The 15,968-nt window shown below is 36.6% G+C and overlaps 2 protein-coding genes across 8 annotated transcripts; one reads left to right on the top strand and one right to left on the bottom strand.

The window, feature by feature from the left end:
- Positions 1 to 692: 692 nt before the first annotated feature.
- On the top strand, positions 693 to 12,387 carry EMB2458 (FtsH extracellular protease family). Of its 7 annotated transcripts, XR_001928159.2 has the most exons (21): positions 694 to 1,876; positions 2,578 to 3,049; positions 3,411 to 3,611; positions 3,708 to 4,001; positions 4,099 to 4,368; positions 4,585 to 4,674; positions 4,763 to 4,894; positions 5,641 to 5,814; positions 6,549 to 6,670; positions 7,082 to 7,283; positions 7,574 to 7,702; positions 8,034 to 8,216; positions 8,653 to 8,772; positions 9,666 to 9,851; positions 9,972 to 10,046; positions 10,380 to 10,439; positions 10,580 to 10,687; positions 11,182 to 11,262; positions 11,481 to 11,725; positions 11,837 to 11,987; positions 12,106 to 12,387. XR_001928159.2 is itself a non-coding variant. In XM_007030281.3 (19 exons), the coding sequence occupies exons 1-19, from the start codon at positions 936 to 938 to the stop codon at positions 11,547 to 11,549; spliced, it is 3,909 nt and encodes a 1,302-aa protein (XP_007030343.3). In that variant the 5' UTR covers positions 694 to 935; the 3' UTR covers positions 11,550 to 11,792. The 7 variants fall into 7 exon arrangements, 1 of the variants encoding a protein (XP_007030343.3); XR_001928163.2 differs by having other exon boundaries at positions 11,481 to 11,675; positions 11,853 to 12,387; XR_001928161.2 differs by having other exon boundaries at positions 11,481 to 11,675; positions 11,837 to 12,387.
- LOC18600034 (Leucine-rich receptor-like protein kinase family protein) lies at positions 12,355 to 15,897 on the bottom strand. Its single transcript, XM_007030275.3, has 2 exons — positions 12,997 to 15,897; positions 12,355 to 12,890 (listed from the first exon to the last, which is right to left on the bottom strand). The coding sequence occupies exons 1-2, from the start codon at positions 15,647 to 15,649 to the stop codon at positions 12,490 to 12,492; spliced, it is 3,054 nt and encodes a 1,017-aa protein (XP_007030337.3). The 5' UTR covers positions 15,650 to 15,897; the 3' UTR covers positions 12,355 to 12,489.
- Between the last annotated feature and the right edge of the window lie 71 nt (positions 15,898 to 15,968).

The following is a 15,968-nucleotide window of genomic DNA, read 5'->3' as shown; positions in this document are numbered from 1 at the left end:
AGTTTATGTTGACGATACTTTATAAATCAATAGATCGTAATAGTTGATATTAAAATCAGTTATAATAATATTAATAATGTGCCACTAAAGATAATAAACCTGTATCAAAGTAAGGGAGAATATTTTAATCTTAAAGTAAAATTTCATAAGACAAAATTATGAGAATTAATTAGACCATAACGAAAATATTTTATAAGTTTGTGTGTACTGTAACACAATATTTATGTCATGAAAAAATATGCATGTGCCTACTACCTACCTACATGCAATAATATTTGTATTCACCTCTAGTTATTTTTTAATGGCTACAACTCAAAATAATACGATAAATAAAATCTTATGAACTAAATAAATTATTTTTTAATGAAAAAGTGATTTAATAATTTTTATTAATTTATAATTATAATTGAAAATATAATCAATAATGATAATTTAAATTGTAAATATGATGAAAAAATACCTTTTTTCACTTATTAAAAATTATAAATGCATCCGAACTTATAGATAGACATAAATTGATATATTATATTATAAATAATATAAAATAACAAACAAATTATCAATTTGTTATATTCGTAATCTAAACGAAAATTTTTATTATTTTTTAATGTAGCTGGATCTGGGCCATGGCCCAAAGCCCACATTTAAAAAACCACGTCAAATAGGGCTAATCACAAACCCGGTTCAGTCCAAACCGAACAAATAAGAAAACCAGAATGGTTTATCCGGTTCTCCTTCCATCTCCCTCTTCAATCCCTCCATAAACCTCTGTCTCTGAAATTCTCTTCTTCTCCCTCATTGCTGCAGGCTTCTACTTTTTATTGTTTTAGAAAACTAATCTCAAGCTTTTCCCAACATTTCAAAATGAACCCCAATATTTCCACCATCTTATCAATTACACCCTCTCCGTAGCTTCATCAATCTTCACCCTCCCAATGGACTCCATATTCACTTCACCATGCCTCTCTCAAATCTCTCCACCCAATTTCAGAACAAGGCACCTTATCAGAACCCATAAATTTACCAAAAAACCCCTCAAAACCCTCCCCATTAAGCTCAAGTTTAATGCGTTTGCCTTCCGAGGAACTCCCCAAAGCTCCAAACCTGTAAAACATCAGAATTTGATACTACCCAGAAGGGAGAATCTGGAAAAAGAAGCCAAAATCTCGTCTGGTTATTTTTCATTTCAATCCTTAGTTAAGAATTTAGCTTTTACTTTGCTTTGTTTTGCAATTGGGTTATCAAATTTGAGTCCAAATGGGGAGTTTAAAGGTGTGGCAATGGCTGCAATAGTAGAAAAAGTGGCAGTGAAGGGGAAAGAAGAAGAAAAGGAAGGGACTTTCAGGAAAGATGAGCATGAGTTTTCGGATTATACGAGAAAGTTATTGGAGGCAGTTTCTGGGTTGTTGAGGAAGGTAGAGGAGGTTAGAAATGGAAATGGTGATGTTAACGAAGTTGGAGAAGTGTTAAAAGCTGTGAGAGTGAAGAAGGAGGAGTTGCAAGGGGAGATAATGAGGGGCTTGTATGTGGAATTAAGGGAGCTGAAGAGGGAGAAAGAGGAGTTAGAGAAAAGGGCTGAGGAGATTGTGGATAAAGCGGTGAAAGTGGGGAGAGAGAAGGGGAAGGTGGTCGGTGGGAGAGGGGGGAAAGGAAAGGGGAAGGATGTAGTGGAGAAGTTGGAAGAGGGGATGGAGAGAATGGAGGAGGAGTATAGTGGGATATGGGAGAGAATTGGAGAGATTGAGGATGAGATTTTGAGGAGAGAGACCACCGCATTGAGCATTGGTGTGAGGGAGCTTTGTTTTATTGAGAGGGAGTGTGAGGAGTTGGTGCAAAGATTTAATAGCGAAATGAGGCGGAAGGAGCATTTTCAGAGGTAAAACTTTATATGATGTTAGTTTATCTTTATATGTTTGGATTTTGGTTTATTGGAGTTTGATTTGAATTGAATTTGCTTGAGTAAATTTTTTAGAAATTTGGTGTCCAGTAATCCATATTTATGGCATGCTATGACATTATCTGTTTCTATGGTTTATCACCTTGTTTCTTTTATTCTCCCCTTCTTCATTCTTCTTTTTGTGGACTAGACTTTGCATTCTTCAAATTATCCCATTACCTAGTCTATGTGCAATATTTGGTTCTCTAACTGTGTCTTTTCTTTCTCTGGCAAAGAGCAAATTGCGTTGTTGTTATTCTATTTATTTTTTAGTTTGACTTGCTTGTTAAAGAAGTTACTTTCTGCCTTGCTTTCATTTGTTTTTCTTAAATGTGTAAATTCACTTCTAATATCTGAGATGCGATATTGATAGCGGCAAACAATTTTGACTTTGATGATGTAGAAAATTTCTAATTTTAACTTTCAACATTTTTGACATTCTTGGTCTTGATGCTGACTTAAATAGATGGACTGGTTGGAAGGTTTAGTCTTCCTAGCCGGTTGCATAATCTTACATGAGTATATGAGTTTCCCCTAGAGATTTTCCCCCTTATTTTTGAAATGTAATTTTCATTTTTGAAAATGTTTTTGTTCGATGAAACTTCATCTCCTTGTTGAAGCATTGGGGTTTGTGGGTGCAGCACCCTGAGAGGCTCTATTACAAATCTTTCGAGGTCTGAAATTCAAGATGAACTGGAAGCAGCACAAAGAAAACACTTTGAACACATGATTTTGCCTAGTGTTGTGGAGGTTGAAGATCTTGGACCATTCTTTAATGAAGATTCTGTGGACTTTGCTTTACGTATAAGACAATGTCTTAAAGATTCTTGGGAGATGCAGAGGAACCTGGAATCTCGGATAAGAAGAAGGATGAAAAAATTTGGCAGCGAAAAGCGTTTTGTTGTAAAAACTCCTGAGGATGAAGTTGTGAAAGGATTTCCAGAAGCTGAATTGAAGTGGATGTTTGGAGATAAGGAGGTTGTTGTTCCTAAAGCTATTAGTCTCCATTTGTACCATGGATGGAAGAAGTGGCGTGAAGAAGCTAAAGTAGACCTAAGAAGACACTTGTTGGAAGATGCCGATTTTGGCAAACATTATGTAGCTCAAAGACAGGTAGCATTTTCCTTGACAGGAAGCTCTTTTTATGGAGATATTTTTTAATTTTACACATTACAGAAACTCATATGGGGAGGATGCATCTCTTACTATTATAGCATTTTATTATTTCATCCTTCCTTCAGATCCTAAAGGCCATTGATGTGGAAGGTGTATAATTAATCTTCAGATATCATTAGACTTATATTTCACTTATCCAAAAGAAAAAGACCTATTTTCATGAGACCATTTTCTTATTGATTAAGAACAGCTATTAGTTGGTTAATATGGTTAACCACAAGATATTTACATGGCTCTATTCATAAAGCTTCTATCTGGTGGTTTATATTGTTACTAATATAGAAAAAGTTTATTGCAGGATCGCATTCTCTTGGATCGAGATAGAGTGGTTGCAAAGACTTGGTACAATGAAGAGAGAAGCAGGTGGGAAATGGATTCCATGGCTGTTCCTTATGCGGTGTCTAAGAAGTTAGTAGAGCATGCTCGAATTAGGCATGACTGGGCTATGATGTATATTGCATTGAAAGGGGATGACAAGGAATATTTTGTTGACATCAAGGTTACATGAGTATAAAATCCTTTCTATTGACTACATGAGCTGCGTTGGTATGCTTCTTATTTAAGGGTTTCTTTTTTCCTCTTCTTTTGACTCCAGGAATTTGACATGCTATATGAGAATTTTGGAGGGTTTGATGGGCTATACATGAAAATGCTTGCTTGTGGTATCCCAACTGCTGTTCAATTGATGTATATCCCTTTCTCAGAGTTGGATTTTCGTCAGCAGTTTCTCTTGACAATAAGGATGGCTCATCAATGCTTAACTGGGTTATGGAAGACAAAATTTGTATCATATGGAAAAGATTGGGTTTATCAGAAAATTAGAAATATAAATGATGACATAATGATGGTGATTGTGTTTCCACTCATTGAATCTATCATTCCTTACCCGGTATGAATTCTGTTCGTGCATTCGTGCTGTTCCAGATGCCAGTTATTTGTTTATTGCTTCTGTTTCTAAACAAGTTTTATGGTTGCCATGGTCACAGGTGAGAATGCAGTTGGGGATGGCATGGCCAGAGGAAATAGGTCAAACTGTTGCCTCCACATGGTACCTAAAATGGCAGTCTGAAGCAGAAATGAATTTCAAGTCCAGAAAGACAGATGACTTAAAATGGTTTCTTTGGTTTCTCATTAGAAGCACTATATACGGATTTATTTTATTTCATGTGTTCCGCTTCCTCAGAAGAAAAGTGCCAAGAGTTCTTGGTTATGGACCCATACGAAAAGATCCAAACATAAGAAAATTGCGAAGAGTGGTATTATTTTCTTCCCTCTTTAATTTTTTAAATTTTGGTTTTCTAGACTTCCGTATTTTTTATTGTTATATCTGTAGCTTCTTAAGAGTGTAAGTTACATATAATGGTTTTGCAATAGGTTTTCTTGTGGCTTTGTTTAGGCATAGACCTTCTCTACATTTCAATTTTGAGGTGCAGCTGACTGGGTACAAAATTGTCTTGTATTCTACCTTGCAGAAAGGCTATTTTAATTATAGGTTGAGGAAGATCAAACGTAAGAAAAAGGCTGGCATTGATCCCATAAGAACTGCTTTTGATGGAATGAAGGTTTGTACCTGACACTGAAAAGGTTTTTTGTATTTAACAATTGAAGTTTTCTATGATATTATTTTAAAGATTTGGCGTTGGCATGCAGAGGGTAAAAAATCCTCCAATCCCCTTGAAGGATTTTGCTAGCATTGAGTCCATGAGAGAGGAAATCAATGAAGTAGTTGCCTTTTTACAGAATCCTGGTGCATTCCAAGAAATGGGTGCCCGTGCACCTAGGGTATGTTATTCTGAAAAAGATACATATGATGCTATATTTAATCTTATTACCTCTGAATTTTATGTATCATTTTGGAGTTTGGACATATGTTTACCTTTTTTACTCTTGTGTTTGATGCTTAAAAATGAAATTATGCTTTTAATATATGGAAGAGCAAATAGGAGAGGAATGATGAATATTGCAATGAGAACCATGATCTTGATTTCCACTGGGCTTGTTGCCCAGTGGCATCATCCTATCTCCTCTCCACAGGAAGGGGAGGATGATGATGATGTTATTGTGGTTCAGTCCTGCTTTGCAGGGTTCTTTGGGTTTCATGAGATTGTTACAACCAATAAACTGTGTAATATCGCTTTATTCTCGTGTTGTAAAGTTTTGTAATGGTGGGCTTTTGTGCAGCAGTGCTGATCGCACTGTCATTTGCTGTGTCTGTTTGTAGTTAATGGTTTCAGCATTCTCTTGCATTTTATGAAAGAGTATCAATTAGACAGCAAGAATTCCCTGTGATGCATGGCATGAAGCTGATATCTGTCCTATACTATATAGTTTTGCTGAGGCTGATAATGAGATTTGAAACAGTTTGTATTATTCAACTGTCAAAAGGTTGCATTTGAACGGTAATGCTTGTTAAGGTTAGAAAGTAAAATTAAGCTGTGCACTTTAACAGATCTTTAAGTATAGGAAATTGATATCTACATCTCATGTGGCATAGCCAAGATGAGGGCTAATTTGTTGTTATATTGCAGGGAGTTCTTATAGTTGGAGAGAGAGGAACAGGAAAGACATCTCTAGCACTAGCCATAGCTGCCGAGGCTAGGGTGCCAGTTGTCAATGTTGAAGCGCAACAATTGGAGGCCGGGCTGTGGGTTGGCCAAAGTGCATCAAATGTTAGGGAACTTTTTCAGACAGCGAGGGATTTGGTAGTCCTCTTTGAGCCTCACTGTTGATTTCAGATTTTGCTCTTTTAATTGCTTGAAATTAAATAATTTTGTATTGGAAAGTACAATACAGCTCAGGTTCTAGTTCCAACCATCCAGGTTGAAATGTGGGTGTAATATACAAAAGTCATATAATTATGCTGTTCTACATTCTTCTATATTTTTTCTCTATTGAGAACTTGTAAGTTATAAATATGATAGGATGCTCCGCTTTTCATAGTTTGTTTTGTTCCTTTCTTCCTTGGGTCTGCATCTGTTTCTTTGCTAAAGTTGGATGAACTTGCTCAACGCTATGTTGTGCTTTATTCCACTTAATTTGAGCTCATGCTTTTACATTCAAAATTTTCCCTGCTACTTTAGTTATGCAATTTTTTTGCACCTTGTTATTCATCGGGCCTTGTTGGTCATGACCAAACCATTTACTTATGTATTTGAAATCGATATAATTTTGTTTTCTATAAATTTTTTAGCTTTCTAGTTTTATACCATTTTAATTAATGTCTTAAAGATGTAAAGAAACATTCTTTTGCATCCTTAATCTATCACCATAGTAGTTGTCTTACTAATAGACTGTTGGTTCTTGACAAAACATTTTTTTTCTTTTAGACTAACTTTTTAGTTGTAGTGTTTATAATTTATTATCCTTTAAAGGACTTCACAAATTTTTTAATTGTATATTGTCCAATATTTGCTGATTTGTGGAAGGCCTTCTCTAGGCACCCGTAATTATATTTGTAGAGGATTTTGACCTCTTTGCTGGTGTTCGTGGGAAGTTTATTCACACAAAAAAGCAGGACCATGAGGCCTTCATCAATCAACTTCTTGTGGAACTTGATGGGTAATTCTAAGTTTCGCTTTTATTCATGTGGTTCAAAGGCTCTGAAATTCCTCTATATGCATTGATTAAGATTTCTTCATGAGGTATATGACTTGCTCACGATAACTGACTGGGGATTCCAGTAGCCTACCAGTGCCTTCCAAAAGATAGACAACAATGCATAACTTAAAGGGCCTGGTTGCCTGCGTTTACTAAAGTTCTTTACTTCTGTTGGAAGCTTTGAAATAATTGGCCCAGCTGCCTGCTTTTATAATCATGTGTCCTTGCCTTTTGGAACTGATTTTTTTATTTTTTTTTAAGTTTTTCTTGTTTATGTAATTTTACTATCATGTAGAGTCATTGACCATTATTAACACCAGTGAAAAGGTTGTTATCTTTTTATTTTGCTAATGACCTTTGACCTTTTTGCAGGTTTGAGAAACAAGATGGGGTTGTTTTGATGGCTACCACTAGAAATATCAAGCAAATTGATGAGGCCTTACGACGGCCTGGTCGTATGGATAGAGTATTTCATCTTCAAAGGCCAACTCAAGCAGAAAGGGAGAAGATACTACGGATTGCTGCAAAAGAAACCATGGATGAGGAGCTTATAGATCTGGTAGACTGGAAAAAGGTCATTTTAACCTTCTTCTCTTAAGATCTATTTGCGAGCAGATGCACATGTTTTATCTTATATTCTTATAATACTGCATGGTACCTATTGCTACTCAATTGGCCAATCGCTACTATCTTTTTTAAGATGAATTTTTTAACCTTCATTGCTTACTGATCTCCTATCTTTCTCTCGTGTCTGCATTTGTTTGCTTGCTGAATTTTTGTTCTTGTTAATAGGTTTTTATTTTGCATTTAAGTTTTGACTATCTACCATTATACTTTTAATTCATGATCCTTCTATTTCATTAGGTTGCTGAGAAGACCGCTCTTTTGCGGCCTATAGAACTTAAACTTGTTCCTGTGGCCTTGGAAGGTAGTGCATTTAGGAGCAAGTTTCTTGATACGGATGAACTTATGAGCTACTGTAGTTGGTTTGCGGTAAGAAATGACTCAAATAATGATTTTATGGTCACTGGGTATCATTTAGAAATTCAGCCTCTACAATAATTCTCTTACAAGGACCACAGCCATTTATGTTGGGCATTAGACATGGATGTTAGGGCTTTGCCAGATCCATTATAATCTCATAAATGGACCTGTATTATTCTTCCTGAAATTCGAAGTATCATTTTTTCTTCCTTGATAGTTTACCAGTTTCCCATTTGAATTTTATAACTAATCTATATTAAATGGTGGTAAATACTGCTTTTTTTTTTTTTTAAATGATTTGAACCAAATGATATAGGTTTAAATCTTACTGCTTTTGCAGACTTTCAGTGGCATGGTCCCAAAATGGGTGCGGAGTACCAAAATTGTCAAGCAAGTTAGTAAAATGCTGGTGAATCATCTTGGACTAACATTGACCCAAGAGGATCTGCAGAATGTGGTTGATCTGATGGAGCCATATGGTCAGATAAGCAATGGAATAGAATTCCTAAATCCTCCCCTTGATGTCAGTAACTATCTTGCTTGTCATTTTAAACATTCAACTCCATCGCTATATATCATGTCTTCTTAATAGTTTGCTGTTAGTTTCTTTTTTGTCTTGAAAGATATTTGTAGGTGCTATTCTGAGGATCTCAAATTATAAATCCTAATAAAGTGCTTAATGAATGAAACGTGATGATTAATTGAAGTGCAAGGCTTTAGTTACTGTTAATTTTCTATGTGCTGACAAATGTGTATGACATAGCTTGTAATCATATATTGATGCCTTATATGAATGGTATGATTGATAGTTTTAAGTGATGAATCTTCTATTAATCTTTTGTATTGCTCTGCTCAGAATGATGTAGAAATTATTGGCTTGCTTCTAACCATGAGAAAAGTTTGATCAACGCTTGTACCCAAAAAAAAAGTTTGATAATTGTCAGTCTGATGATTTGCAGTGGACAAGGGAGACTAAGTTCCCCCATGCTGTTTGGGCTGCTGGTCGTGGTCTCATTGCACTACTTCTACCAAATTTTGATGTTGTGGATAATCTGTGGCTTGAGCCTTGCTCATGGGAGGTTAGCAATTTTCATATCTTTGGATTACATTCCTGAAGTATATTTAGTGTTATTTATCTTTAAGGAGTCTGGGGCTATGGTGTTACTTTTGCGCTTTGATGCTTAATCCAAACCTGAAACCTGCAGGTGGGCTGTAACTGCTTTATTTTGGTATTAGGAGTAAGCTAATGATGCTGGTACTTTTATCACGTTGGTTTTTGCTTGTTTTTTAGTTTGTTAATTCTTGTTATCTAGCTGCGATGAAAAATGTTCTTCCCTGTCATTTTTGTAAAATCTATATCAGCATTATGTTATAACAATGACTATACATCCTAATGTAGTTTGCTAAATGTGTAATATTGGTGTCAAACCATATTCCCTGCCTCTGTGTTGTTTTAGTTTTGCATCTGTTGTATGGGTTTTCATTATATAGGTCGATGACAGAAAATGGTCACAGGGAGAATCCAAGTGCTAATTTGTTTATAAGCTGTATGTGACGTGGCCAAATTGAATCACACATGATAAACAAAGCATCATTCTTCCTCGAAAGTAAGACGGTGACGCCATCAGATGATTGAAATGCTATTGTTAAGGCCATTTTTATAATGGTTATTTATTCTGCATGTGTAAGATGATTCAGTGCAATAAAGATGGGTTAGGAATCAGTGAATCACAAGAAGGCTGTATGAGGCATGGCTAGTTACTTTATATTGTTTGTTGTTGGTTGCAATGATTTGTCAGCTTATCTTTTCCTTTGAACTCTTTAGTATTTATTGCAGTTGTAGTGCTTTTAGTATGCAAAATATGTGAATTTATAACTCTTCCATATTTTAACGCCAGCAAAAGTCAGTAGTCAACCTGTTTTAGAGAAGGATGAATATAGGAGACCTAATTCACTGTTTCCCATTCTTCAGGGAATTGGATGTACAAAGATTACTAAGGCAAGCAATGAAGGGTCCATGTATGCCAATGCAGAATCAAGGTCTTACCTTGAAAAGAAGCTTGTATTCTGCTTTGGGTCACATATTGCGGCCCAACTGCTACTTCCTTTTGGAGAAGAAAATTTTCTTTCTGCATCAGAACTAAAGCAGGCTCAGGAGGTTGATATATTCTTACTGTTTCATATACTAGTGTATAAACTTTGTTAAGGCTTAGGAGAACTTGAAATCATTTTCATTTAACTCTTTGTTGCTGGGTTACTTATGTGAAACTTGCAACAGATAGCTACAAGGATGGTGATTCAGTATGGATGGGGGCCTGACGACAGTCCTGCGATTTACTATAGTAGTAATGCGGTACTTTCTTTTCTTTATTAATCAAAATATTGAAACAATCTCACCTGGATCATATTGAAATTCTGGACTAATATTTTATGTTGATACATGCTAAAATACCTCAGAGATCATCAATGTACATATGTACAGTGGCTGTGTTGCTTTCTGATAGCATTTGAATTTTTGTCCATATTGTTAATTCTTACTGCATGTTAACTCATTTAAAGCTTAAAGAGTTCCACTTTATTAGTATCAACTGATTATGAGCTTGCTGTTCTGGTTGCTTTAGTAATATATATTCTTTTTTTGGCCAGAATAGATTGTTCATGTTGGAATTTTCCTTCATTGCTATAGGTCACAGCTTTGAGCATGGGGAACAATCATGAGTTTGAGATGGCAACTAAAGTCGAAAAGGTATGTCACAAAGTTGATACAGTATATATTTAATTCATTTGAGTGTATGATTCTTGATAGAACTTTCAGAGGTCAAATTACTATAGTTACTATGACATTGGCTACTGAATCTCTATAACAGTTGCTTGTTATTTTTGTAGATTTATGATTTAGCGTATCAAAAGGCAAAGGAAATGCTTAAGAAAAATCGACGAGTTCTTGAAAAGATTGTGGAAGAGTTGCTTGAGTTCGAAATCTTGACTGGAAAGGTAAAGCTTGTTAGTTTAAATTATTTAAAATGAGTTAATTATCCTAGAATTCTTCTGAATTTGGTTGGTCTCCACTTATAATTACACATTTATAAACTTATAATGAACTTTGAAATGTAAGGGAATGTTACAACGATTAGATTACGTGCTCTGTTGAAGTGCCACCCGGTCAAATATGTTGCCATGTCAGAGTTTGAGAATTTAGAATAGCCAAGCAGTTGACAATTGAAATTGTGGGGTTTTCTGTTACCCCTCTTCTATGTTGGCTTGCAAATGTTTTGAAATAAACAATATGGTACCCCTGCACTGAATACCATGATGCAAACTTTTTGCTTGGTGGGTTTCTTCAACTCACTCTAGTGAAAGTCTAGAATATCTTAAAGAGTTGCACCAACCATTGTGATTGACTTTTATTGTGTCATTACATTTTCCAGAAAATGCAAATGAAGTCTACTGCTGTTAGTGTCATGATCAACTCTCCATTGTTTTTGTAGGATTTGGAGAGAATCCTTCATGGAAATGGGGGGCTTCGAGAGAAAGAGCCTTTTTTCTTATCACAAGTTGATTATAGAGAGGTATAACTAAACATTTTTTCATGTAGTATTATGTTTTTTTTTTTGAAAATTTCATGTAGTATTATGTTGGTATAATGTTTTTGTTTAGTAGAATTTGCGATTGAAACTTTCTGCAGCTTTCTGATTGGAATGCTATTGATGCCAAATACAAATAGTTTTTCTTGATTAAGTGGGTTATATTGGTTAAGGACTGACTCTTTCTCTGTTATATTTTCCAGCCATTGTCTAGCAGCTTTCTTGATGAAGGGAGTGCATCAGAAACTACATTTTTAGATGTTGCCGCATAGGATTAAAAGAATTTACAGCTCTTGGATTCATACCTTGAAAGGTGAAAAGTGCAAATATTCATCCTTTTGAGCATAGGATATGCAAGTAGTTGTACAGGGGGTAATTTTTCGTTGGGTTGAGAAGAGGTGCCATATTTTTCCTTCTCAACTGTTTTTCTGTTTTACTGTTATTTAAGGTTGGTAATCATTCAGTTATTTGTTTCCAAAACACTCTTGTCAATAAGATGAAACATATTTAAGGAATATGTTGTGCTTCACATATAGTTGTGTCTACACTAATTATGCAGTTTTCAACTCTCAAAGGTCATCTTCTTGGATATGATAGCAAAGGAGTAAATCTTCAATCCTTTGTTCACAAGGGAATCACTCAAGGAACTTCAAATCTCTGAAAGATAGTGTTTTTCAGTTTTTATGGCTGAAGGTCTGATGATTGCAGATGTATGTTTATTGTGTCTGGGACAAGCACTAGAATGCTGTGTTAACCTCCTGTTCCTCATTCTTTTCTTTGTTTCCCAAAATTTTCACTCGTTGCTGTTGGTTTATTAACTAATGGCAGGACCCAAGATACTCGAAGATAGATATCAAATGTGACACCTGCAGCTTTAGTACTTATATATCATGTAAGTATCAATTGGAAGTCTTATTATTAGATCTCATCGACTACAGTTTACCTTTATATACGATTACTTATAAACGTGATGCAATCTGTTTGCGGTCTTGGGAGGCAGAGGGATTGAAATATTATCTGGTATTAAGTTCATATGTAGTGTGTGAAAGATTAAAGATGCTTTTATTCTTTGGGATATGTGATTTTATATGAACATTTATCTCCTTGTTACCTGCATGGTTGCAACCGAACCTGCGAAACAGCAGGCTACTCAAGAAAATTTACATAAACAAGAAATTAGAGAAAACATTAGCCTGAAAGGGAAAAAAAAAACTATAGAAGACCTATAACTGGTGAGGTGCAAAAGATAGGCCTCTCTTTGCTAGAATTGTCGTGACAAACACTTTTCCTTCGTGGCTTTGCCTCTCCAAGCATTGTAATGATGTCTCTCATGGATGGTCTGTCCTTGGGGAGTTTTGCAGTACAAAGAAGTGCAATCCTGAGGACAAGTTGCATCTCTTCTTGGACATGCTTGCACTGGCCGGCTATGGTCGTATCTAGTACTTCTTCTAATCCTCTGCTTTTCTTAACCTTCATTCGAGTCCACTCAACTATATCGATGGATTCTCCAAAAGAAGGATCTAATGGCATTTTCCCAGTTAGAAGCTCTAGAAGAACTACACCAAAGCTATAGATGTCAGTCTTCTCATCAACCTTCAGAGTGTACCCGTATTCTGTCAGAGGAAACAGTTGACTAACATATTAGAAAATAGTTTCTTGCTATGGCAAAAAATGGAAAGAAAAACCTTTGATCAAAAAAATCATAGATATCAAACAGACCAGGTGCAATATATCCATATGATCCAGCTACCATTGAAACGGTTTCATTCTTATGAATCATCATTCTTGCCAGCCCAAAATCTGCAATTCTGGCCTCAAGATTTGCATCAAGCAGAATGTTGTTAGACTTAATATCCCGGTGGATGACTGGGGGATAGCAGTCGTGGTGGAGATAATTCAGCCCTTGTGCAACACCAACTGCTATGTTATACCTCGAAACCCAGTCAACCAACAGCTTCCCTGCTTGTTTACCGTGCACAGCTGTCCCAAGATTCCCATTCGGCATGTACTCATATACCATCAACACATCGGTTTCATTGTGAACATATCCCAATAACCTTACAATGTTTCTGTGCCTAAGTCTTCCCAGGAGATTCACTTCTCCAAATAGATCATCACTGCTCTCAATGTCGGTCTCTGATCTCCACAGCTTCTTAACTGCCACAACTGCTCGTGGACGATTGACTTCAGCCTTGTAAACTATACCAGTTCCTCCCATGCCAATGATGTTTGATTCCTTTATGCAGGAGAGTATGTCACTACTTGTAAAACTGAGCCTTTGAAATGCAACCAGTCTCCAGGGCCATTCTTTGTTACTCTCTTTGAACTTATCACCGAAGAAGCTGTTATATAAGTACCATTTTTGATATAGCCATCTTCCAGTAAAAAATGCTATGGCAACAGATAATATTACCAAAGCTCCGATGATAAATCCAGTAGCGACGTGTTTGACGTGCATGTTGCTTGGCCGCCGTGGTGTTTGTATGGGACTCTGAGAGCATGGAGGTAGTACGCCACCACAAAGACCAGCATTGCCAGCCAGGTCATTAGGATTAATGGTCATTAACAAACCATTAGATGGGACTGGACCTTCAAGCTTATTGTATGACAAGTTAAGCATTTCCAGGGCCGGTGAGGTTCCAAAATTCTCTGGTATCAAGCCAACCAGAGAATTATTTGACAAGTCAAGCATGGCTAATGTGGGCATTGTTGCAAGTGCTTTTGGGATTTTTTCGGTGAACTGGTTGTTTCTAAGGTTTAGATTGACCAGCTTTTCACAAGAAGCTATACTCTCTGGAATTTCTCCAGAGAAATGGTTGCTTGAGAGATCAAGCACAGATAATGATGGACAGTCTAGAAACTGATCGGGAAATTTCCCTGCCAAGTTGTTGTGGGAGACGATGAATGTTTGGAGATTAGGAAGGGAAATGATGCTGGAAGGGAGGGTTGATTCAAGGTGGTTCCAAGAAACATCGATGAAAGAAAGAGATGTTGACAAAGCTATATCGTCTGGAATTTGGCCTGTGAGATTGTTTTTTGCCAATTCCAGACGTTGAAGTATGGGGAGACTTCCGAAACCAATAGGAATAGTCCCAGAAATCAGATTGTTTTGGACTCGAGCACGAACCAGTGACTTACATGTTGAGAGACCTGCTGGGATTGGACCAGAAAAGGAGTTGTTGAAGAGGAGTAGCTTAGTGAGATTCCCTGAATCACATAAACCTGGTGGAATCTCACCAGATAATGAATTTGATGACACATCTAACCACTGTAAGGGTGAGTTTCGTCCAAGATTCATTGGCAGAGAACCTGTCAAAGAATTTTTCCATAGCTCAAGTACCTCTAGTTTGGTCAATTCTCCAAGCTTAATCGGAACTGGACCATTCAACTGATTGCGCATCAAATTCAACAGCTGCAAATTCTTCAACTCTGCTAGCTCTGCTGGTATCTCTCCTGAAATCTGGTTGTCAGAAAGATCCAAGAACACTAGTGAAGTAATGTTGCCAAGCTCCGCTGGAATCCTTCCTGTGAAATTATTTTTATATAAATAAACTGTAGTTAGTTGTTTTAGCCTACCCAGTGAAGGTGGAATCTGACCACTGAGAGTGCCAACTGCCAAATCAAGGTACTGAAGATTGGTGAGATTGCCAAATTCCTCTGGTATTTCTCCTTCGAACTCATTGTAACCAAGAATGATGGTTTCTAAAGAAGAAAGCTGTCCGAGCTCTCTTGGAAGTTTTCCTGTCAGATTGTTGCCTGAAAGGCCAAGATACTTCAGTTTCTGCAGATTCTTGAAAGAGGTAGGAATCGTACCCTCGAAGAAACTCCCTCTGAGATCTAAGCTTTCAAGTGAAGTTGCATAGCCAAGATCCTCTGGGAGATAGCCTGACAAATTGTTGCTTGATGCATTGACATAAGTCAATCCCGAGGCCATTCCAAGACCTTTTCGGAAGCTGCCGATGAAGTTGTTTTGGCTTACATCAATGCTCTTCAATGAAGTGAGATTGGCAAGCGATTTTGGCAATGATGTATCGAACCCGTTATTGCAGAGATTGAGGACAGAGAGGCTGCGCAAACCTTGAACATGGTCTGATACAATGCCGCTGAGATTCATATTGGAAAGATCAAGTTTCTCTACAAAGCCTCTGGAGTTGCACCAAATTCCTGTCCAGTTACAATGAGCTGATCTGGTTTCAACCACATTGCTTGGCATTTTCCAATCTTTGAGCATATCCGATGCATCAACAAAACTACCTTTCATCAACAGTAAGGTAGATGCTTCATCATTTGGCACTGGCATTATCTTAGCTCCCTTAGCAAAAACAAGGGAGAGACCAATGTAACAGTAGAAGAACAGCAAGTGGGATTTCATTTTGCTTCTCTTCTAAGAGTTTGTTCCTCCTAAAAGTAAAACATTTTTGGCTATGGTGGAACAAAGGAGCTAGAGGGTGACCAAGAAGGTTAATATATAAGAGATCATAAAGAGAATAATTAAAGCTTGTTAGCTAGTAATAATCAATTAGTGAGGGTTTGATTAATTTAATATCAGTTCGTGGGTTCTTGGGATTGACACCAGCTAATTATCTGCAGTTAATGACTGTAAAGCTTTGGACTTATTACAAATCTCCTAGACACTAAAACATGGTGGGAATGTGTTTCCAGTGATTGTTGATTATGATTTCTTCTTAAAT

The sequence above is a fragment of the Theobroma cacao genome, chromosome 5 (genome assembly GCF_053813885.1).
Source record: "Theobroma cacao isolate CCN51 chromosome 5, ASM5381388v1, whole genome shotgun sequence".
Lineage (NCBI taxonomy): Eukaryota > Viridiplantae > Streptophyta > Magnoliopsida > Malvales > Malvaceae > Theobroma > Theobroma cacao.
This window is presented reverse-complemented; position numbering and strand designations above follow the sequence as displayed.

What these genes read in the sequence shown, in the direction of transcription:
- EMB2458 (XM_007030281.3), top strand. Translation starts at nt 936, where the DNA reads ATGGACTCCATATTCACTTCACCATGCCTCTCTCAAATCTCTCCACCC. An exon ending in ATTATGTAGCTCAAAGACAG is followed by an intron (nt 3,050 to 3,410) that starts GTAGCATTTTCC and finishes AGTTTATTGCAG; the next exon opens with GATCGCATTCTCTTGGATCG. An exon ending in TGGCAACTAAAGTCGAAAAG is followed by an intron (nt 10,440 to 10,579) that starts GTATGTCACAAA and finishes TTATTTTTGTAG; the next exon opens with ATTTATGATTTAGCGTATCA.
- LOC18600034 (XM_007030275.3), bottom strand. Translation starts at nt 15,649, where the DNA reads ATGAAATCCCACTTGCTGTTCTTCTACTGTTACATTGGTCTCTCCCTT. An exon ending in ATATGGATATATTGCACCTG is followed by an intron (nt 12,891 to 12,996) that starts GTCTGTTTGATA and finishes TTCCTCTGACAG; the next exon opens with AATACGGGTACACTCTGAAG.